Consider the following 24,263-nt stretch of genomic DNA (forward strand, 5'->3'; position numbering starts at 1 on the left):
CTGTCAGAGAAACATCATCTTTTTTATTTGCTGCCAAAAACCATTCATGGGCCTCTCCAAGCATTTTAGTCTGTAGGAGATGCTGTGTTCTGGTGCTCTGAAGTTAGCAAAGAAAGGCAGCGTTGGGTGGGGAGAGCTGCAGCTGGGAGACAGCTGCTCCTTACACCAGCAATACCTGCCATACCTCTGAGAGGATTTTCCATCGTGTCCTGCTAAAAAGCCAGTGCTCTGCTTTGTCCCCCTTGCTCTGAGACTTGGGGGTGATTTAATAATGGTACAAAAGCCACAGAACTGTGGGAATAGACAGCTTGAGTTCTTGATTAACAGGTGGTTGATTGAATCTCTTCCACTTCCCCACAAGTTCTCTGCAGTGCAAAAGGTGTAAAGACTGCATTGTGTAAAGTCACCTTGGAATACCTGGAGGTCTTTTTTTTCAGTCTGGTGGGCTGTCTTCTGGGCTATGAGGAATATACCTTGCTGGATTCGTAGCACCCTCGTGTGATCTAGAGGATATTCTGAAAATTGGGAAAGGAGCAGCTGGAGGAAAAGGGTTTAATTCTCTTTTGTATCTGCCAACTTTGTGTCTTCTTTGTATAGTAATCATCTATCTTAATGTTGGTTTATCTTTTTGTTGTTGTTGTTCTGTTTCTCACCAAAGGGCACCTTCTGTGTCTTCTAATTTGCTTGGCAATAATTAGTGTACTCCCAATCAGCCTAAGGTGTTTAAAGATTGTTGATTGTTGTAGTTCATGTGCATGTGATATTTACATTAAACTTATGCCTGCAGGCATATGTTTACTTTCTCCTTTCATATCTGCTGTGTTGACCATGTATTTTTTTTCACTGCCTGAGACAAGATCAAAGAGCTAATTGTCACCACCTTATGAGACTGACATGGAGGCTTTAATACCCATTACCAATTTAGTGCACCAGTGTTAATTCAATAAAAGGGCATATTCCTGTACAATGTATAATTAACCTATAGAACTCCCTGCCACTTACGTAATTGAGTATAAGATCTTAGAGAATCTAAAAACCTGGATGATGTGGGGGCATCTCTCGTGAGAAAATGCAGTTAAATTAGTAGGAATAATATATATTTTCTGAAAATTGATGTAAGTCTTCATACATCAGGGTGCATGTCTGACAAGTATTACATTTCCACTGTGGTCAAATTATTCCATTACTGTCTACCGCAAGATTTCTTGCTTAATCCTTGGAAGCATATGATCCTAGTCATTGTGAGATGTGTGTTTCTGAGTTATGTGATCATTGCTGTGATAGAGTAAGACATTTCCTCTGAAAATATTAACCTCTGATGCTTTGTGATCTAATTATTGCTGAAAGATGGCATTTCAGAAGTCTATTTTAATTAGAAAAACACTTCAGTCAGCTAAATTTTCAGTGTTATGAACAATTTTTTTTAATTATGAGCTTGACGGAAGACCACTGTGAAACTATGGAAGGAAAATGAAAATGAGCTGAAATTGATTTTACAGTGAACAAATAGTTGTGTTTTTCTTTTTTGTTGGGGAAAGTAATTTTGAATGTTGCTGTTTTTTTAAGACTCTTTATGCTGACTGGATCATATTTTCTGTGTAGCATGTTGAGTAAAAAGTGAAGATTAGCAACTATATACTCAGAATTATTCCAAGTGGGAATGGAATGAGAGTAACAGGAGGAAGGAAAATTATCATTAACAGTAACCATGGACTGCCCTGGTTGAGAGGTGTTAAAAATTCCTTGTGGAGACCTGTTTTCTAGTAGACTCCAGTTTCTCATAATTAGCACAGTATTGGGGAAGCGTTGAAACCCTTCCCCCGCTCTGTCTTTTTCCAATTTAAAAACACAGTTGAAATCCAGTACATTTTGGAAGACATCTTCTGTCACTTTTATGGGACCTGACTACTTAGTTTAGTTAGAAAAACAACAGAGGAATGTGTCTGTACATGTGTGTTGTGGAGAATTTTCTAAGGTATTTTGCCGATTTGGAATATCAAGAATAGAGATGCCAACGCTCTGCGTGCAGAAAAGGAGCAAGAGCAAGCCATACCAACCAGAGCAGAGCTGCAGCGCTGCATAGGCCAGCTGACACTGATAGAAGCACTGCCCAGATTTTTCTTGCAAATTTAGAAGAGTTCATGGGATTGTGAATCATCAGGGGAAAACAATAAGAACAGGAAATATACTTGTCTACCCTTAATCTATGCATGCAAATACCCAGGTTTGATTGGCAAGTCAGGTATTAGCCAAGTATGTGAATCAGAGATGTGACACAGAGCCAACGTGGATAAATCTGATTCTGCTGTAGTCTATCATGAGAAGTCTTTTTAATCTTCCTTTTCATTTCTGTTGTCCTGTCTAATTCCAACTATTCATCCTTCACCACGTTCACAGCACATCCTCTGTGATGAAAAACACTTTGTCTTTCTAGCATCCTTTGTCTTTTGTTCTAGCATCCTATCTCCTTAGATGGGAGAAGTTTAAGTTCACATTTACTGGGTTGACACTCAATAGTGCTTCATGCTTGCTTCTCTTGAGTCACTCATCATTGCAAGCCTCACCCCGCAGTGTCCAGAGCAGTGCAGAGCCTGCCTGTGCCATCCTGTCCTGTACAGAGCTCTTGCATGGCCTGGGACACTTCTGCATACCTCAAACCCCAACTCTGAGTGGCTGTAAAACATGAAGCATGCCTAGAACTGAGGATTAGCAAAAGCTTAGAATAATACTACAGTTTGAAGGCTGTAAATTCCTACTTGGCCTCCTAAATAAATGTGTGGGCTCTATGGAATTCAGATTTCTTTTATTCAGAACTTTTCTGCTATTTTAAGTGAAAATTCAGTCTGAGCTTTTCCTTTTGCCTAGTTTGGACTTTTTCCATATTCTGTATTTCTGTTTGAGAAGGTAGCCCTGAAGTCCTCCTGCCTTTATTGCATTTTGTCTCTAGATCCTATAGTTCGATTCTTGCTTGAATTGGGCAAGGCCCAGTTTAGGAGATCATTGGAGTGTCAATAACATTTAGGTTGCTGTGGTGTATGCTCAGATAGGGCACATCCCTAAACAGCAAGGCTTTGGACAATGTCCTGAACACAGCCAAGTAGGTGAAAAATGTTCTCTTCTTTTTTATTTTAGTGAAAGCTATGGGAACTTTGAAGGTGGCAGAGTGTATCTGAGTGATCCCAAAGGTCCTTTTTTTTAAGAGCAAGTTAATGAAAATGTTATGATTACTCAATGAATTGGGATATTTTTCCAGCCATTGGGGCCAGAAAGATGACATTATATATACTTTTGACTTTCCGAATTTTTATTTGTCAGGTACCTGTTTGTATTACAGCTCCGGCAAGACATTCTTTCAGGGAAGTAAGTACCTCTTTGCAGCTGTAATTTAAAGTATTTATAATAGTTAATCTCTTAGTGATTTAAAATTTTATTTCAACTGCATGACCTTTTTAATTCTTTATGGTATTCGTGCACAGATTATAAACATGATTTACAGTTCCACATGCGTTTTTTTTCCTTTAGAATATAGAGATCTATGGCTTTGTGTGCATCATGACTATATTATTGACAAATACAATGGGTAAAGACCTTTGATGGATTGACCAGGTGATGGAAAAGTATAAAGAGAGCAAAGACTGTCCTCTGTTTTTTATGACTTGGAAATGTAACATTGACTTGCCATATTTTTCAGTATGGTAGGTAAAATAGAGGAGGAAAAAGTGATGAAGTGCAACACTTTCTGTACAGGTCAACCCTGCAAAGTATTTTGTGTGTTTATAGTCTCACCCTGGCCAATAAATTCACACCTGCTCTTTTTTTTTTTATTACAAAAACAAAAAAACCCAAAACCATGTGTTCTAAAATATAGTGTTGGAGTAAAAATGATTTCTGAGTCAATTTAGTGTTGTCTCTATTAGTTCAAGCTTGTTTTATGGTGGAGCGTATCATGTGTTTAGTGCTAATTAGAATGTACCAAATTAGTAAATAATCATATCCAAGTAAAAATTAATTGTAGATGTTTCGTATCATTAATAGCTTGTGGTTTAAGGGATCTTGTGGAAGTTAATGTTTCCATTTCATATATCAGACTACTTTTTAGCTTTATTGCAAGAAGAACTCACTGAGAAAAAACTCTTTTTATAGCTTGTTTTTTTTTCTTTTTAAGACTGAAATGCCCGTATGAAACTGCTGTTGAACTAGCAGCTCTGTGTCTTCAAGGTATGCAGTCTTTTGAAAGTGGTTTGTCTTAATGTATTAAAAATCTCGCCTACTGGTTTCTCTTCACTCTTCGTTACTAATGATTTCTCATTGATCATATATAAGGAGGAGAAGAATTTTAGGGATGTCACTTCCCTGCCTTCCCTCCATTCATAACTTCTGAACTACATTGGCCAACGTCGGCACACTTGCCGAGGGGAAGGAGCCTCAAAGGCATGGATAGACAAAGGTTTCATGGAAACTGTGGGCTGACTAGGGAAAAAAGACCTCAAATAGTTCCCCGCTGAGGGAGAAGCTGTGGTGTGTGCACAGTTACCTCTTCAGCCTGAAGAGCCAGCTGGCCCATCAGCACATGCTTTGCGGCAGGCAGGTCCCTGTGGGTGTAGCTTTGAAGACGGGCTGCCTGCTGCCTGGCTGGCGCTTGGGAGAGCGAGCCTCCACAGTGTGTGAGACAGGAGATTGGAGGGAGGGGGTTGGCAGGTACTGGAAAGGAGAGAATTCTATGGAAAGGTAAGAACTAAGATTAATTCTGTGTCAGGACCAAGGGTTACAAGATAAAAACCTTGGACACTACGTTTCATTAGTTTATTGTAGGAAAAAGTTGTTTTTTTTTTTTAATTGCTGCGAACACATTAATACAAATATTCATTCCATTGCAGGAAGTTTGTTTTGCAGATAGGGAGGAAATTTGTGTAATGAAGCTCAAATCAAGTTTGTTTTTTCTAAAAGAAAGTACAGTGATCTGGATCATTCTAGGCCTATCGGCAGCAAAATGAATCGAAATGAAAAATATTCTTCCTGTTCTGCAGGTGGTTGGCAATGGTACATGGAGTGTTTAGGCAGAGTCTCTTAGTTTAATACAGGAATGGAGATAACTCAGTGATTCTAGATGGACTTGACAGTCAAAGCTGGGAATTCAGTTCCAAACAGCAACAGGTGTAAATCTTAAGGCAGTGGTTTATTTTTCAGTTTCCATCTGCACCAGTCTGGCACAGCTCTGATTGTTAGGTATGCAAAGAACTGCTGCAGGCAAACTCTGTTTGTCTTTTTGAGATGGAGAAAATCTGGAGCCTTTATTGGATTCATTGCTTCCATTTTCACAGATAAAAACACCAGTAACCTCACCCTTGGTCTAAGCAAGGACAACCAGCAAAGAATAATAGGTTGATGCCTCAACATTTTGGGTAGTAATTAAAACTGTCATTACTATGTAAATGTAATACAATAGCCATCCATCATGTTTATAAAGTCTCCAGCTAGGTACCAAAACTAACACTTCTTGACGCTGTCTGTGGGAACATATTTAAGTTGTGGTAGCATTTTTATACTTTTCTGCTGACTTTTTTCAGTTTCAGTTCTCTGCTATTTTGACATCATTGCAATAAGTTTCTCCAAAATTATTTCATTATTGCAACTGATTTATTTATTTCTGCTGGCATATGCTATAATTAGCATTTTTATAACTTTCTTACATTTTATTGACATTGGAAGCTTTTAATTAAGCAGAAGAGTTTAAAGAAATGTCAAATGATTATTCCCTGCTCAGTAGGTTCCATGTACTCTCTGAAATCCAATCTTGCTCCTTAGTGTAGCTTTCCTAAGAGTGATGAAGAAGTTATAAAAGGCTGTTTAGGAATTGATGCTCTAACCCTCTGAAAGAAAGGCCTTTTCTCTTTACAGGACAGCTTTAAACTTCATACATTTTCTTTATCAGGAAGTTGTTCTGTTACAGTAATTCTTTCTTTGTTTCAAAAAACAGTTTCATAGGCTGGTGTTTTGTGTGAATCATCTTTCAAACATAAATTGTTGGTTTGTTGCCAGTACCGTGAAGGAACTTCTGTAGCAAATAACATCGATCTGCAGTACAGGGTAACTTGTGAAGCAGATGCGTAATCACATGCTTCACTTAGGGATTATCTGCAGAAAGGTTGTAATCAAACTTGAATCGTCACTGCTAGAATAAGTTTTTAACTACCTCATTAGTCTTGCGTGGTTTTCGTATTTAACCACATATACTTTTGAAACTACTAATTAAATTGAAAAGGAAAACTTTTTCTCAGATCTCTAGTTTTCAGTTCTAATCATAAGACATCTTCATGGGATAGTGCAAACTTTTTTTTTTCCTTCTGTGTAAAAGAATCAACAATATATTTCCAGATAAACACATTTTTGCAGTTTTCAAAAACTTTCTAGGAAACTTCCTTTTAAAAATGTCCCCCAGTTTATGCAGTTATTTATTAAACAACACAGATAATGTATAGAAATGCATTATGTAACACCGTCCCGTCCCCCCCCCAAAAAAAAAAAGACCAGAGGATGGGCATGCCAAAGCATGATACTTCGGCATAAAACCTCAAATGAAGAGATGGGTCCTCTGCTGTGCGCTTGTGTTGAAAAGTATTAGTGCTGCTGAGCCGTTCAGGGAACGTTATGCCACCAGGAAACACACTAGTGAGAGCATCCTCGTGCAGAGCCCGTGCTTCCCCCTTCTTCCACTGCCCTTCCACCCTCTGCGGGGACCTGTTGAGGCTCTTACTGGCTCTTACTCTCAAGACCTATTTCTTAGAGATCAAAATGATGACATCGTTTGTTTGCGTGAAAGTGAATAAATAGTGAGTGCAGCTATTGAGAAACAAGGGTGATATTTTTCTTGTACCTAATACTTCTGTCCTAGCTTCTCTGTGTATTTTTTGTCCTGTGCGCTGATGATTCTTCTCATCCTTACACATTCTCTTTACAGTACAGTCAGCCTTCATTCCCTGCCTTCTCTCTCAGTTAACTGGTAGAGAAATCTTCTGTGTTTTTCCTAGATGGTTGTCAACACATCAAACTTCAGTTTCTTACTTTTTTTCCCTGAAGTCCTCCTTGCTAATGTGTTTGTTGTGGCTCCCTCTTACGTACTGGAGACTGGACTGCCAGTAATTCTTAGCAACATCTGTGTTAAATAGGCTTCCAACTTAGATGAAACAGTAGCAGAGCTGAGATGTGTCTGTTAAAGAGAAAGACATATAGGTAAGAATACTGTAACTCACCATGGAAGATAACTGTTGAAGAGAAAAAATGTGTGTGAGTAAGTAGTTAGAAATGAAGATCAGTGAACTGAATCTGTTTAATATCCTCAGGAATGCTAAATGTTTGAGCGAAGCTCAAGTGCTCAAAACCACCTAGCAGGTGTATCAGTCAACAGATTGCATTTTGAATGTAACTTCCATGTTCTAATGTATCCTGCTAGGTATTTTCGAAGACTGAGAGTGAATTAAATTTTTGCAGCTGTTATGTGTAAAACTGCCCTGAAGCAATAAAACTCTTTTCTTCAAGGGATTTAATTTCCCTCTATGCTCTTTTTTAATTTTTAGTAGTAATGGTAGTAGTAGTCAAGCAACACCGACTGACAAAGGCCTGGTTTGGAATCACGTCATATGTCAGGTGGCACGTGGTATTGCTGAACGGTGTATTTGCCACTGATGTTTGTCTCTCAGTCCCAAGGCAGTGACATTGCAGGTTCTTTGTATAGCTGAGAGGTTCCAGGAGGAAAGCATGTCGCAGGCACAAGACAGTTAAGGGCATCAGTCACTGAGATGCTCAGCACTTGCATCTCCTGCTGAGCTCAGGAGAGTTTGAAAGTGTTCTGCTCCTAGAAAAGAAGATACCAGGCCCTAAGTAAATAAATAGAAAGTCAGACCTCAACTATGTTAATGCTTTAGCATTTCTTTCCTTAAAAATTACTTAATCTGAATATTACACCACCACGGTGGTTTTAAAAAAAAAACCACAACTTCATCACTGGTTTCATAGAGACTAGGTATTATCTTCGTGTTTTGACACGAACAGTAATGTAACAAAGCATTCAATAGAATGGGAAGTGTTTTGGAAAGAAAGGTATGACCTCATTGCAATGAGAGGAAGTTTCAAAGTAACCTCTTCTGAAACAGTAGTGCATTGATTTTTGGTTTTAATAGAAACTTTATTTCCTTTAAATGCTTTAAAATCCAGAGAAGCAGCTTTAGTTAAGCAGGTTTAGTTCTAACATTCTTGAATGTCAGAATTCTGTACCATAATCTTACACTGCTCCTGCAAATGTGTTTGTCTGACTTTTGCTGTAAAATCTGATTTGAGTTTGGGGGTGAGAGGTGTTAGCTTAAAACATCAGCACAAGTGTATTCTGCTACAACATACTTAGAAATTTACAAGCTATCATTGTCCTTGTGGAGATTATGGAATTAAATGTTTCTGGTCATCCCATGATCTTTCTGTTTTTAACTTTTCAACTGACTGATTGCAGCTGAGCTGGGAGAGTGTGAGCACCCAGAGCACACACCAGAACTCGTGTCTGAATTCAGGTTTGCACCAAACCAGACTGAAGCAATGGAATTTGACATTTTTCAGAAATGGAAAGAGTGCAGGTAGGGGACCTGTGTGGGAGTGGTGTCTCTGGCAACAGGAGGTTTTCTTCTCTTCCAAAGTCAAATATGTCCACAAGAACCCCTTCAACAGATGTAAAACGGTGATTATGTTTGTCAGTTGAGAAGTATTGTAGACAGACTTTGAGCCCTCCCCCTCCCTAGAAATGGCAAGCAGTAATTTAGGGAAGGTTGGTGGGGTGGGTTTTCCTTTTTTTTGGTTTGTTTTGCTTTAGATGATTCCATAACAGTTTAAGCAGTCTGATCTTTTTTCTGTTTATGTTGGAAATAATTCTCTCTCTCTCTTTTTCTGTCCTTTCATGCATACACACAAAGTTTTGTGTTCAGGGTAGCAGCACGTGCTTTTTCCTGTCTTTTGTTAATACATATGGTACATTTCGGTGATGCTGTCTTACCTGATCTCTCATCCTTATTGGCAATTTTAGACCTTTTTCAATTTTTGTCTCTCCAATTTATTTTCATTTGGAGGGAAGAGGGTGAAAATATAAGCTAAGCTTGAAATACCATTTAGTGTCATTAAGATTGAGGGCCCAAAAAAAGGGATAGGGGAACAAATTTTAAAACATTTAAAATGGACAAAAATTTTGTATGGTAAAGTATAAATATATTTTGTGTTCTTAGGGGAAAGAGCCCAGCGCAGGCCGAATTGTGCTACTTGAACAAAGCTAAATGGCTAGAAATGTATGGTGTAGATATGCATGTAGTTAAGGTAAGATCCATGTTATACTTTATTTTATTAATGTGGGGTCAGAACATTGAATGGAGATGCTGTCTCGGACAAAACAGTCTCGACTCAGGGAATTTCACTTAATTTAATATACTGCCAATTAACATAAACATTTAATTACTGATTTGTGTACTGACCAAAAAAAAAAGACGACAATAAAGCAAACACAGAAACACCTTTCCTCCCCCTTCCCCAGGTCAACTTCAGTCCAACACCTCTCCTCCCCTCTGCCTAGTGTCAGCTCCCCTTGTTATCCCTGCGGGTTACACTTGGTCCCTCCCAAGGCAGCCCATAAGGTTGGGGTCATCCACACAAGTTTCTTTGTGCTGCTTCCTGCTTCTCACGCGTTTCCTCTGCTGACCTGTGCTTCTTACTGCTCCTCTGCTGCTGCATGGGTTGCCCACGGGCCACTGTCCCTCAGGGCCGTCCCTGCCCTAGTAGGGGTTCTCCTTGCCCCAGCATGAGGCACCCATGGGCCATGGCCTCTCAGGGTTGTCCCTGCCCTGGTGTGGGTCAGTCCCACAGGGGTGTCCCTGTTGTGGTGTGGGTTGCCCCTGGGCCACGGTCCCTCAGAAGTACCTCCTGCAGGGAGAGGCTCCTCCCAAGAGTGCATCTCCAGCCATGTGATCCCCACAGTGTCCCTTTCCACGTGCCTTTTCCCATGTCCCTCAAATTTTTCCTTTTGCGTCTCCTTCCCCTGGCAGCTACTGTTTGCTCTTAAACACGTGTGAGCCGAGTCGTGGGCTCCCCTGGCTGCAGTCTTGCTGCGGGGCCGTTTCCATGGGCATTGGAGCCATCTGGGGCAGCACCCAGTCTCCTCCCACACAGGGCACCCTGCAGCCCCCTGTTGCCAAAACCTGCCAGTTTGTACCCAATGCAGATGCATGTTCTTCTGGTCTGTAATGTTAAGAAACCATGCAAACTTTATTGTTTAGTTTAAAATCTATGGATTTTGACATACTACTGTAGTAAGATTTACGCTACTAATGGCATACTGATTATTGATTCTGTGCCTGCTTACAGGGAAGAGATGGTTGTGAATATGCTCTTGGACTGACACCAACAGGCATATTGATCTTTGAAGGAGCCAACAAAATAGGCTTATTCTTTTGGTAATCTGTTTTTGTGTTATATTCCTTTATGTTAAAATGCTGAAATCTTTCTCCTTTACATAATGGGGTCTTGACTATATTTAGTAATGTAGATTGAATCTACAAGGTTAAACCTGAAGGTAAATTGGCCTGGATAGAAATACCACTCTCAAATGTGAAATATTTTTTGAAAAATAGTAACATTTCCAGGAAATCATACTTTTATTATGATTCCTGAAGTGTTCCAGGGTTGCAGATCATACATTTTGGAGGATTCTCCTAGATTACAAAATGCTATTTTTCCATTAATTTTCTTTTTGCTTCTTGTGTTTAGGCCTAAAATAACAAAAATGGACTTTAAAAAGAGCAAACTTACACTTGTGGTTGTAGAAGATGATGAACAGGTAACTTTCTTCCCTTACTTGGGCCTGATCCAACGAAGTGTGGTGTGTGCTCAGGCTGGTAATAACATAAGGGAGGCTCAGCACACTGTTGGCCCAGGCTGTATTTCTCCTACCAAGGACAGTAACTAATATCATGCATGCCAACTTCCAAAGCTTTTGTTTCTGCATTTAGGGCAGAGAGCAAGAGCACACATTTGTTTTCCGGTTAGACAGTGCCAAAACGTGCAAACATTTGTGGAAGTGTGCAGTGGAGCACCATGCTTTCTTCAGATTGCGAGCCCCAGCAAATAGTAAATCTAGTAGATCCGACTTCATAAGGCTGGGATCACGCTTCAGATTCAGGTATTTAGCAAAGTAACAGCAATATATTTGTGTTTATGAAAAGGAGCAGGTACAGCATCCAGCAAAAGGCAGTAGTTAACTTTTTTTATTTCTGTATTTTAAGTGGGCGGACAGAGTATCAAGCAACACATGGGACAAGATTACGCAGAACTAGTACATTTGAAAGAAGGCCCAGCAAGCGATATCCTTCTCGAAGGCATTCAACATTTAAGGGTAAGTGTTTGTACATGTGTTCACTGAACTGGTCATGCAGGTGTCTTGTTAACTCATATAAATGTCATATTACAACCATAAAATCTATACCACAGTATAAAAAGAAAAACATGTCAGACCACCTAAAAAATCATAACATACATGGTGTGTTTTTTTTTTTCCTCGGAAGTCAGAGTCCATCGTTCGAATCTACCATTTTTAATCTCTGTCTACACTTAATTCTTCCATCTACCATCTATGGAGAAGGAGGTACCAATGGTTTCTTTTGTTGCTCAGTTGAGGAGGGAAGAAAAGTTGCATCAAACTCAATGAGGGAAAGCATGTAATATTTTCTTTGAAAAAGTGCATTTGTCATGTAGAGTGGAGCAGTGTCCAAAAGCCTCTCTGACTTGCTTATCTAGCCAGACAGTTTTAGGGTTATTGAGCAGTCTCATTATGCGGTTGTTGCTGTTTTGCTGACTCTAATGGCATTTTATTCACCTATCCAGACTCTGACCTTAACCAGCTTTCTCTGGGAGTTAAAATGTGCTGAATTTGAATGGAATGACAAGGAATTGATTTTCCTTGTGGTTTTGTCATTTGTCCTTCAGAACTTAAACTGAGATTTTTATTCCTTGTAGAAAAACCTAGGAAGGAGCAGTGCAAGACAACCCCCTCTAAATTCTGTATTACTTGAGGCTGGAGGTGTGGTTGCTGTATGGAGCAGGGTGAGCTGACATTCCCTTAGGATGTCTTTGCACTCCTTTGCGTTTCTAGAATATGAACCTCAGTTCCATGAAAAGCCCTTGGTATTATGGGGCACTTTCATTTCTCATGTACAATGGGGGGAAAAGGGTAGCAAGCATGCATGCTTTCTAGAGTCTGTAACCCACCACCGCCCTTCCTTAGTACATGTCAGTTTTTTACGGAAATGCAAATTTATTAAATTTGTGAGATACTGTTATGTGATACACAAGAGTCAATTACATAGTAAATGTGGATGATTTCATAAGTGGAAGAATAGATTATTTTAATTTTATTTTTACAATAACAGGATCTGTCAGAGCTGCAGGTTATACCTTGTGTCTCAGTGCTTCCATACTGATGTCTGTGAGATGCGGGGAGAAGAGAGAAAGTGTGGCTTATGCTCAGTTTAGTTCTCTGTGCATAGCAGCCAAGCAGAACTTCTGTCATATCCAGATGATCTTCATCCAGAGAGCTCAACAGCATGTTTGTTAAGTTAATGCAAAAACTCCCTTCAGATTATTGTCTTCTATGCATCTCTTGGCCATTAAGATCTGTACCTAGTTGCAGCCCACACATGTTGGATTCTGTCCTAGCTCAGTCTCTTTGAGACTTCTGCAGTCTCGTTAAGTTTGTCATCCAGTTTCTGCATTCGGCAGAGACTTGGATTTTCAGCTGTATCGCTCAGCAGTTTTTCAATACTATTGAAAAATAAGCTGTTTGTCAGGAAAAAGAAATTATACATCCTGGTTATTCAGCTGCCTTCTTTACTGTTCTTCCCAGCCTGTCCAAAGCACAAGCCAAGACCTTGTTGCTCAGGATTGCTCAGTGCCTTCCCATATTCCCAACTGATGGGTTTTTTTGCCTACCGTCATTCACTGTAATAAGACAGAGGCCATTACCAACTTCAGGAATACTCTGGTTTCTGTAAGATGCAAAATTGCTGTGAGGGGTAGCTTCTGATTTCAGAGGACTCAGTGGAATTGACATGGTAGCTACGCAAGGTGAGAAAAGTAGTGCTCTGGTTGTGCAGAACTCCCTCTGCCAAAAGTCCTTCTGTTGTGACATTTGGGAAGAATACTCTTGTCTGCTGTCATCTTTGATGGGCTTTGACTCTTGCAGAAACAGAGGGAGGTTTGTGTCTGCCTCATACTTGACGTACTCACACAGGAATGCTAGAAAGCACAGGGCTGCACTTGCGATTCTGGTGCATTTGTGCAAATGTGTCTGTATGAGGATTCGCTTAAGCTGTAGTGTAACATCCCAATCACAATAGCTGCAAAATGACTGCTATTTCACATGTGTTAAGTTTTTTTTCACCTGTCTTAAGGTTTTTTGTTTGTTTCTTTTTAAGCAAACAATCCTGTGAAAGCAGCACAACTGTGGTAAGTGACTGCCCAACTTCTCTCTACCTCTCAATTGCTGTTGTCAGGCAAACAGGATTCTGAAGACCATTTCTGCATTAGGATTTGTCGAAACAAATTCTCTGGTGTGGGATGAAGTGCTTTGGGATCTCTAATTATGCAATACTGGATTCTTCTTGGGGACTGCCTATGAGACTTTAAGTGCTTCCATTTTTTAATTTTGTGTGTGTGTGTGTTTGAGATCAGACTAAAGTAAAGCAAAGTAAATTTCCTTTCTGCTCATTGCTATTGTGCTAACTTATCTAGCATTATTTGTTCCTGTTTCATAAATATAAAATGAAGAAAAAAGTTTTGCACCCCTTTTTCTTGCACCCTGATTGCTGTGCTGTATATCTTGAATAAAATATTGATGTCCTTAAGAATATGAATTTTAATTCACTGTAATACTTCCCTGAAGAGTAGAACCCTGAACTATAGGAAATTGTGACATAGATGTATTGATTACATAAAAGCAATTTTTTTTTTCTCCCTTAGTGCTAAAAATACTCCTGAAGTCCATAACTACCAGGTAAGAGCATAACAATTGTTGAGGAGAATATTGTCGTTTTCTTATTTAGTGGTAAATATTTTTGCTCTCTATAATTAGTACAGCTGGTTTGCTCCCTTTTTCTTACTCTGGGGTGAGATTCTCTGAGGTGGTTCAGAAATAAACAGCATCACATTGGGAGTTAAGGGGAAAGTGGAGGGACTCTTCTTTCTTTCTTTCTTCCGCTGTGTTCTTGGATGCTCTGCAGGCTGAATACACTCCATTTGTCACCCTCTTTCCCTTCCCTTCCCTTTCTGTGAAATCACAGGTTAAAACCTTTGGGACTGTGAATATGATGGACCCCAGGAGACTGCTCTGTGAGCAATGCTTTTGTCTAGAGCAGTCTCTCACATTGGATGATCCGTGACAAGAAGTTCAAAGTTGCAATTATCTTCCCCATAGCAACACTTAAGGAGTTCATTACTGGTCAAATGTTTGTTTGTCATTTTTTTTTAACAAGCTCCTTCATACACTTCAAGGAAAAACCTTACCCAGTTTTCATCTGTGATACTAGCAGTCAGTGCTACTGAGAAAGCAACCTGTGCTTTCATCCAAACTGAGCATGAGAACTTAGTCTCAACACTTTTTTTTATTAAAAGCCTCACTAGTGATTTTGTTTCACTGTTTCTCCTCAAGATCTCATGGATATGAGAGAGAAATGCTGTCACCAAACATAGGTGACCTCCTGAAGACTGCTATTATAACAGTAACCTTTCTCACTCTCCACCTTTGATTAAAGCTGACATTCTTTTGATGTGCTTTCTATGAGAAGCACTAGATGTGCCAGGTTGTCTCTCAAACAGAAAAGCAATTTTCTTTGCATTTTCCCATGAGCGTGTCGTAACAAGCAAGCTCATCACCAAGAGGTCTCATGTATATCCTAAATGGCATGGGAGAACATCTGAAACAGTGGGGTTTCTAGGACTCACAGGGAGCGTGTTCCTCATGGCCCCAGGAAAATAAAGTTAAAGTTGATAGGGAGTTTTTATATTATTTCATTAACCAGGTTCAATGTTTTCACTTGCAGCCACAGTATCATCCTAATATACATCCTGCTCAGCCACACTGGCATCCACATACACCTGTGAATGTAAGGTAAGCAATCTTCACTTTGTGAAAAAGATGACTACTTCTTTCTTTATCTTAATCTGTTGGCATGAAGCTTTGGTGGATATACTGGGCGATTTTCCACACATGAAAAGCAAACAAGTTAGAAATATGTGATGTAGAGGCAGTATTAAATAACTTCAACTTAGATTTTGCTTTGGAATGTCCTAATCTCCTTGATGAAAATTTTTTTCAAGTTGATTTTTAATTCATAATTTGAAATACAACTTTAGTGTATTTCTGTAGGGAGTATGTTGGATAGGAAGATGCTCAGTAGCTTCAATAAAACTAATTGCAATTTGGTCAGTATTTAATTTCCTAAGACAGAGAAGCTCATTTTAGGGTAAAGTTAAGTTATGAGTGAACAGATTCTTGCATTGCAGCACTTTTTTAATCTTTTGCAGAAATGTATATGGAAAACTAACATGTGTGTGGAACAATGTATCAGGCACTTTACAGATAATTAGTGAAATCATAACATTGAGTTTTTGAGAACTGTTTCACAAAAATATTCCTGTATGTGCTATTGTGCTATCTTTTCACATACTTTTTTATTTTGTAACTAGTAATGAGAGAAATTGAGTGAAAAGAAATTTTGGAAGAAATTCAGTCCAAGTTAGAACCAGCTTGGTGGAACACAGAGTGGAGGCACGCACCTGCTGGTGGATACGTGTCTATTTTATCCTAATAAAAAGTAACCTTTTTAGATTACTCAGTTTTTTAGACAAATAATTACTGTCTTAACTGAAAAATACCAATACCCTGATCTTCATTCCTATTAATCTTACATTTTTATCTCTATATTCTTACATCAGGATAGGTAGACTTCGTTCTTAGTGTAGGCAGGCTCTGGAGATGAGGCTGAGCTTAAAACGGATTGAAAGACAATTTGGTCCGAGTTTGTGTCTGGGAATGCAGGGAAAAGGCAAATATGAGGCAAATAGAAATACTAGGCAGAGAAGCAGACATACTCATTGTCATCTCAAAATTCCTAGCATACAGCAGTAAAGCAGATACTAAATTTATGCTAGAAACAGAAGACTGTTTAAATTGGGTGATTAACTTTGCCTGTACTTCATGTTCAAGATTCTTCCTGGTTTTAGGGTTTACTTGTCCATTTTTGTGTGTGTGATTTGAAATGTACAATTTCACATTACAAAAGACTGATTGCCAAGAGAGGTTCATGATTTTATAAATCATTTGAGGTTTTGCTGAAATTTTTCTAAAGATTTCTTCAGCTATAATACTAGTCTGTAACATTTTAGAGCCAAATAGTTCACCCTGGAGCAGAGTGATATTGAAATAAGCACAATAATGTATTGTAATGTGTGTAGACAACCTCCCCTTTCGGCCCCTCTGCTGCCTGGGCAAAGATTAAGGTCAGTGAAATACGAACAATGGCTTTTTTATAGCTAGGCTTGTAAGTCTAAAAAACATACTTAAAAGCTCAGTTGTGTGAGCTCGGTAGAAAAGGTGCTCAGAATTTTTGTCCCAGCCAGGTAGGAGCATTTAAATGTGTGGTTATAGTGGAAGCTTCAAGTTATTCCAACTCGGAGTCAAAGTGGAAGAGTTGGACGTTTAACATCTTGGATAGCTTGATTTGAGAAAGCTTAATCCTTCCAGCTATGAACTCGAGCTCACACCGCAGGTGCATGAAATTCTTTCTGCTGGGCATGCAAGTCTAGAATGGGCCAAGGGCTGAAATGAAACTACCTGTGCAATATATGTTATATATGGGCTTTTGTTGAATAATTTGTGAAATAATATGTGGAATTGTCTCAGTCTTCTTAGTAAAATAATTTCAGTTAAATTATTTGTTTGCAATTAACTTAATGTTCAGTCTTCTGAGAAAATTCATTCCAATTAACAGTTGTCATTATATAACTTTAGAATATCTCAAAACAAAGGTAAAATCTAAACCTGCCTGTATTTCTGCTAGCATAAAAAAAATTTACCAAAATAAAAAGTGCAACTTCAGTTTGATAATAAGGGAATCTTAAACATTATGGTTTCCTACATACTATTCAAAATTTTTATTTATTTCCCTCCCTCCCCCCCCCCCCAATGATTCAGGAGACGCTGTAGGAGTGGTTGAGGTTAATATCTAAGCAGCAATAAGTAATGAACAAATAAGGAAAAAATATTTTTCCTCTTAGTACTTTTGCAAGTTTCACTGCATAGTCACAGAGAAATACCTGTACTGGCTGTAGACTTCAGGTGTTCATCTTAACAAAATGCAACTATGTAACTTAGAGGCTGCTTCAGTGTAATTAACTGCACCAGCCCTGAAGGAATGGCAATATTTACAGAAGAGCAATTTCCATTCTTAATAGGATTGCCTTTCTTAATTTTTTAGACCTTAGGGAGATATGTTTGTGAGTGCAACTTTTTGCATGATATGGTTTATTTTACTTATTTGTTGTATGCATTTAGTTTTCCTATAGTGTCCTCCTCCCTCCCCACCATCCCTCTGGGATTCAGGAGCATTGATGCACGACACTGGTCTATAACACTTGAAAACAGAGAGGGTTTTTAATGACTGAGCTCTGATCCAAAGCCTTTTGAAATCAGCAAAAAGATTCCCAGTTGCTTCAGTGGCTTCTGCATCAGACCTATAGGTCTGTCACCATTTCCTTCCCTTACTGATAGCTGCCCATCACACTGTATGCATGCTTAGCGCTTGCTGGATGAACTCATGTTACTGTGTAGCACTCATAAGTTTACTTCCATCTCTCACTAACCAATAACTGTGCAAATGGTACAGGCCACCCTATCATGATGACAGGCCATATTGGAAACCCCCCACAAGTGGAGAGGACAGCAATTTACGATATATCCAGGAACAGAACCAGAAGAATTTAGGAGGAGTCCAAAGCATGGTGTACCAAGATAAACTCATGACGACTCTCTGAAAAACAGTCATCTTCATTTCACCTGCCATCTTAGACGATCATTGCATTCCATGGTCCTTGTCTGTCTGCAGTATGTTCAAAGTGTATTGTGCATAAAGTGTGTGTCTTTGTATGTACATCCATCCTTGTTTAGTGTTCATGGACATTCTTGGGAAAAGTATTTTCCGTATCTTTGTAAAAAATCTTGAAAAACCTTTCGTGAAAGCTGGTAAGAATTTTCAGTGCCCCAAGACCAGAAATATTTCTGGGGATTTACATTCTACCACACTTTCGAATCTGTGACCCCTCTGCCTGCTGTTGAAGATCAGCCATTTGTGCCTTAGTTATTTTTTCTGTCTTGTTTCTTTTGAGTCAAATTAATAGATGAAGTTTGAGAAACTTTGGTTTTTAGTTGACATGCAAATAGGAGATTGGAGGGAGGAAAAAACAGAATTCACACTGGCGATCAAGATGGCTTGTGGACCACCAACAAAGGGAGCCTACTGAGTTAGTCATAGGTTTGGGTGTCATTTGTTTTTAATTTTTGTGTTCTGCAGCAAAACCAGAGGTGCTTGCCTAACTTTGAAAACAAGTATAGGGAAAGAACACTATAATAAACTTCATGGAGTATGTGTATTCCTTTTTTGACATACTGATTATATTGATAGCATCCCCCAAAACCATACCTGCTGCTATAAAGGCAAGAATATTAAAAATTAATCCTTGCTAAAAGGGTGCTGCTGTCTTCTTATTTTTAATGTGATTATGGAAGTAAACTATACAATCGCATAAAACTACCTACTGATAACTTTTCTCTGAGTGGATTGAAAAACACAGCTCATGATTGGTATACTACAAGATGAGGACAATCCAGTGAAATAGCTCTATTTTTTTAAGTTAGACATTTGCAAAGTTGAATATATGTTTTACAAACCTAGGTCTTTAAATAGGCTTGGCTGATATTTTGATCACTTGCCGATTTATTTTTTTAAAAAACTGGAAATCGTAGTGCCATCTTCACTCATGCATTTGTTTTAATTAGGCCTTACATCTATGGTCTCTCTGAAGTTGTTGGAATGAATGAATCTTCATTTGAGATGTTTTAAAAATGAAGTAGTTTTTAACTTGATTTTGATAAATATACATTTATAAACAGCTATAACCATGAATTTTTTCAGAGCAAATTTGATAGTGTATAACTTTTTGTGAAATATATTTGTTTACAAATGTTATCTTTTAATATTTGTTTTGATCTTTCTTGTATGTGCTAAGTACAAATAAAAATTTTCAATCTTCTTATTCTGGTTATGATGCATTGTTTATTTTTGAAAGATTTTGGGGGAGGGTGGATAGATATGATACACCTTATACTTGTACCTGTTTTGCCCTGGAATCACTAATGCTGTGCTGGATCAACATTTTCAGTGCAGTCTGTAGAGGGGGCAAAACAATAAAGCAATTGTGCACTGAGATGTGAAAATGCCAGAGTAAGCCTAAGGTGGATAATCACAGAGGCTGACTTCAGTTTCCCCAGGCTAGTCTTCCTCTGTTTCAGCAGCATTTTATTTGGGAAAGGAAGAAAGAGAAACTTTGTTGGAGCCATTGGAACAAGGGCCTAGTTTAGCTGCTGCTCTGAATGCCCTCTGGAGGAGGTTTTTTTTTTGAATACTCACATTAAAGTGGAGCGTTGTTGCTTCATGATTCACACACCTACATTCATAATACAGTATCGTTCTTGTCGTATAACGTCATTGGCTTCTGTGTGGTTTGTTGTCAGTGTTCCTCCTCGTCGTGCGTTGTTATCTGTGGTTTGGTTTATTGCTGAAGGTGCATTGAATGAGGGATCTCCCTGACAGATTGCAAGAAAAGACAGCACAAGGCCTTAACCGGTCCTTAAGTGTTAAAATGCCTCGTGCAGGAGGTCTGCACACAGGTGAAGAACAACCTGTGGGACTTGCGTGTTCTGCAGTGTGTGCGTGTCACCTCGAGGGAAGCACTGGTCATTCTGCTTCTCTGGCAAAGTGGCTCACATGCTCCGCACTCCCCTTTCACTTTTTCGCCCCACATCGTCCTTGCATAAATCTGTACCACCAAAGTCACCGAGCAATCAGAGCAGTAAGAAGAGATCAATTTATCTGTACTTCCTTGCTCTAGTCTTACTTGGCTTCTTGTAGCAAATGGGCAGGGATGCAGTTGGGAAGAGGGAGCATTTCTACCTGTTTCCTCTCTGACCCCGGCATTGCTCGGACTGACCTGTGCAGCTTACGTCACCTGAACAAAGATGGAATTGGGTGCCCGTGCACTGAACTAGGTAGTACAAATAAGTTGCTTTAAATTTAAAAGCACTTTTTTTTTCCCCTAAAATTGGCACACTCGTTACTTACAAAGTATTGTTTTTAGCAAGTGACTAATACAGGCCTTGTGATGTTAGGAATGCAATTTCTTGTTTGAAGCAACACAAAACACTGCAGGTGAAAACCAAATTGCATGGTAAGAGGGGAGAGAGGAGAAAGGTAGAAAATGTTAACTCAGCTGTTAAATGTAGTAGCACCTTCTGTTTAAAAATAAAATATTGGGAAAGCCCTGGCAATATAAATCAATACTACATCCTAGATTCGTGCTGCTGCAGGAAGCTACTGGTAGTTTATAGATGCACAAACTCAATACAGGGACTTGATAGTGCTGGCTTGTGAGTGTTTATACATCGTGTTGAATTATTTTAACTAGGAGTTCCTCATGAGGAAATGCCACACAATTTTTACCAAAGAGCGTGTTACACAGTTATTCTGGGTACAGAGAAATCAACACATTTTGAATGTGTTCTAAATATACAGAGAAGTTGCTTAAAAAAAAAAAACCCTTGCAAACTGCCTGAAGGAGGTACCACCTTCTGAATCCAAACGAAGGATGTTCTCAGGGGTACCTGTTGAACTGTGTGTGCAAACTTTCCCCACCCTGTTCTGAAGTCTATTAATTGTGCAAGTCTAAAATCTTTTTACAAGTCTAGCATACACTTAGAAACTCTTCTGTAATCTGATTACAGGTGATAAAACACTATCATCGCGTCAACTTGGGGAGGACAGGGGGCGGTGTGTGTGAGTACAGTGCTAGGCATCTGAGAAATTACACTGATCTGAAGTCCAGCATGTAATCAGCTGCATTCTTCCATGTGCTGGAGAATTGCTTGATACATCTTGGCTGAGAGTATCTTCTGATCGTCTCTGCATATCTTCCTCCTGCATTTAATAAAGCTGGAAACCTGTTTTGCCCCTGCAGAGTTCAGGCCTGGCTCTCCACTCTGTGTATTTGGATTTGCAGGGAGGTTATGTTTGCCCTGAAATAACTGTAGTCCTGCGTCCTCTCCCCCAGGAACTGGTGGGGGAATCAAAAAGCTGGTGATACCACATCTGTAACTTGGGCTGAAATATATTGCTCTTCAGCCCCAGCCAGGCCCTGGCATGCAAACTAATGACTAATATTGAATACTGAAATACAATGCTGAAAGTGTTGGCACTTTTGGTAAATTGTTTTAGTGTGGGCTTTTTCTTGAAACTTTAATTTTCAGCTATTTTTCTCTAGCTGATGTGAGTCACAGGCAAAGTGAACAAAGGGATCGGGTTTTGTAATGTATTTCCAAAGCTGGCAGCTGGGGGTTTGCACACTTAAGGAGAAGAATCGACAAGTCCTTCCCGACCCTTTTGTCAATGAACCCATGTGCAAATTGACCAAAAGGAGGATTGCTTTCTCACACTGTGGATGGGAACAAAGCATGTATTATGGCCTTGTGATGTAAAATGTCATTTTTCTTTCCTTCTGGATGAGTGTTGCAGACGATGTCTCTTCAGCCTGCAAGAGAAAGAGTGTTAGAGCTTGCAAGTCATTTTGAAAATGGAACTTCAGCTGCTGGCAAGGAGTGAGCTGGGGAATGTCTAAGGGAAAAAAAAAAAAGAAATTTAGTATATCATTTGCTTCTCAGGCATCAAAGTTGGCTAGATGGAGCCCTCTGAGGGGGAGGAGGAAGACAGTTCAGTGCCACAATCATCTGTTTTCAGAGGAGGTTTTCCACCAGTTACTCCAGTTTGCGTATCAAGCAGGCAGGCTACTACTACCTAGCTCAAAGGAGAGAAGTTTCGACGCACATCCATCTAACCTGGCCCACCAGAACTCTGGAAAGACTGTTGACGATGAGTGGTTTTCCTCTTACTCTGCAAAGGAGAACCAAGGAAAGCAGACTTGTAGGGGAATGCTGTCATTGCAGCATTGCTAATGGTAGCCAAAGAGACTGTTCGAGCCAGAGCTGCTACAGACCAGCTGGCATTAATGGACATAAAATAGGAGCTGTATTTTTTTAAATTGATCTCGGACTGTGTGTGTTGTACTTTGAAAGGGAACTGATCCACCAGGACCCCTAGCTCCCTTTGTTAAGACTGTGCTAGCCAAGAATCTCCTTTGAGAGCCAGCTTGAACTATCACTCTGCTGGTCAAGCCTCTGCACCCTAACCGAACTTGTGTGAGGATCGAGATTTCAAACCATTTCAGAATACTTTTTCCTACTTTACAGTCAAACTGCAAACGCTTGGAAAAACACAGTGCTGTTAGGCATGCTCCCAAGTTTTACTGTTGAAGGGCCTGCAGGAAAATCAGTCCTCCTTTCTCAGCAGGCACCAGACACACAGAAAGATGCAGCTTTTGGACAAAACCAATACTAGTCAAAGTAGATAAGAAAAAACACAACATAAAGGGACAGACCACACCTTTGTCTCTGTGTCTTGCATTGCCAGAGTACGTTGCAAAGCCCTGTGTGATAACGATGAAGACCTTGTTTAGACCTTTTTTTAAATGAGGCAATGAAAAACATCTGCTTCCTGCATCCTGAAGAAAATTAAAGAAGTAGCCACACCTAATGAGTAGTAGGAAGTATTGGTCTAATACAATTTAAACTCAAAATTAGAAGCTGATTATTTATACTTTTTTTTCCCCCCACTAAACCTATAACAATCTGTGCTGGAATTATAATCGCAACGGTTTATCTGCTGTTACCAATTTCTGCAATTTTGAGAACCTTGGAGAAGTAGAAATACAAAATATTAATACATCTGCAGTGCTCTCTAAATTGTGTAATGACGTAGCAATGAACTCAGTAGCTAAACAGATGACAAAGTAGCTGTGTTCCTTTGCATCTCCAGGGGCAAAACCCCTGAATTTTGAGGCCTTGTTGGCAGGCAGCAGGGCCAGCATCTTGGTGTCCCCGAGCTGAGTCTTCCTCATCAGTAGGAGTGTAGGAGTCAGACAGGAAGGAAGGAAGAGCTCAGGAAAAAAATGGGCCAGGGAAACAAAAAGCTTAAGTAGAGGGTTTAGGAGAAGCAGAGTTTTACAGTGGAATGTGCAATGGGAGGAACTGGAAAAGGAAAAGCAATAAAGTCTGCTAGAGACTGTGGGAATGGAGAAGGGGAATGAAAGAGGCAAGGGAGCGTTGAGACTTCAGGGTCTGTGTCTTCAGCACCTGGAGCTCACTGAATCAATAAGCAAGGCTGATTTGAAGCAAGGCTTCAAGGAACTTGAATGTAAAACTGGATACTGCTTCTGTATCGAAATTTTGAGCCCAGAAGGGCTCTGTTTGTTATCATTCATTTTCAGTTTCTACTGTTTTATTTAATGTCTCTCTCATTCTCTATTTCTGACTTTAAAAAAAGTCTGAAAATTGCTTTTAAGATAAAATTAACAGTTTCTTGCTTTAACTCAAATGAGTTGCCCAAGTGTTGCAGTGAGAACAGAGGTAGGACAGGTTGCAAGTTTGTAATTAAGAAAGCCCTTGCTGTGCTGAGTGATTGATTTTGTATTACTTTTACCTGTTAATACTGTCTTCTGAGCAACTAAGTGAAAAATTCTGTCCTGCCTTGATAAGAGTTTTTACTTGCTGCACACTATACCTGTTCAGTGGCTTTACTGGTAACATGTTAAAAGGGTAAAAATCTATAACCTAAACTGAAGTCTTGTGTGTGGCAATGGCATCGGGTATGTTCACGCTGGACTTTAAAGTTACAGCAAATTACTGAAAATTCAATAGACCGCATATTTCTTTGTAGGGCATTAGCAACATTCAGAATCTGAATAATTTAGAAGCACGAAACTTCTACAGTTTGATTAATTTCTTTATAAACATGTTTTTTGTCAAG

At 39.4% G+C, this 24,263-nt stretch overlaps 1 protein-coding gene across 2 annotated transcripts in view; it reads left to right on the forward strand.

Annotated features, from left to right (window-relative positions):
• Positions 1–24,263, forward strand: part of EPB41L4B (erythrocyte membrane protein band 4.1 like 4B) — a 180,720-nt gene that overhangs the window by 76,253 nt on the left and 80,204 nt on the right. Inside the window, exons 5-16 of one of the 2 annotated variants that reach the window (XM_072851335.1) lie at positions 3,316–3,360; positions 4,166–4,218; positions 8,501–8,621; positions 9,261–9,348; positions 10,390–10,478; positions 10,792–10,861; positions 11,034–11,203; positions 11,307–11,416; positions 13,494–13,524; positions 14,038–14,071; positions 15,117–15,184; positions 17,961–18,383. In XM_072851335.1, the coding sequence (XP_072707436.1) occupies positions 3,316–3,360; positions 4,166–4,218; positions 8,501–8,621; positions 9,261–9,348; positions 10,390–10,478; positions 10,792–10,861; positions 11,034–11,203; positions 11,307–11,416; positions 13,494–13,524; positions 14,038–14,071; positions 15,117–15,184; positions 17,961–18,108 (1,027 nt within the window). In that variant the 3' untranslated portion in view covers positions 18,109–18,383. Of the gene's footprint in view, positions 1–3,315; positions 3,361–4,165; positions 4,219–8,500; positions 8,622–9,260; positions 9,349–10,389; positions 10,479–10,791; positions 10,862–11,033; positions 11,204–11,306; positions 11,417–13,493; positions 13,525–14,037; positions 14,072–15,116; positions 15,185–17,960; positions 18,384–24,263 lie in introns of those variants that run through there. The other variant, XM_072851334.1, reaches the window with a different exon arrangement.

This window comes from Ciconia boyciana, chromosome 2 (assembly GCF_034638445.1).
Source record: "Ciconia boyciana chromosome 2, ASM3463844v1, whole genome shotgun sequence".
Classification (NCBI taxonomy): domain Eukaryota; kingdom Metazoa; phylum Chordata; class Aves; order Ciconiiformes; family Ciconiidae; genus Ciconia; species Ciconia boyciana.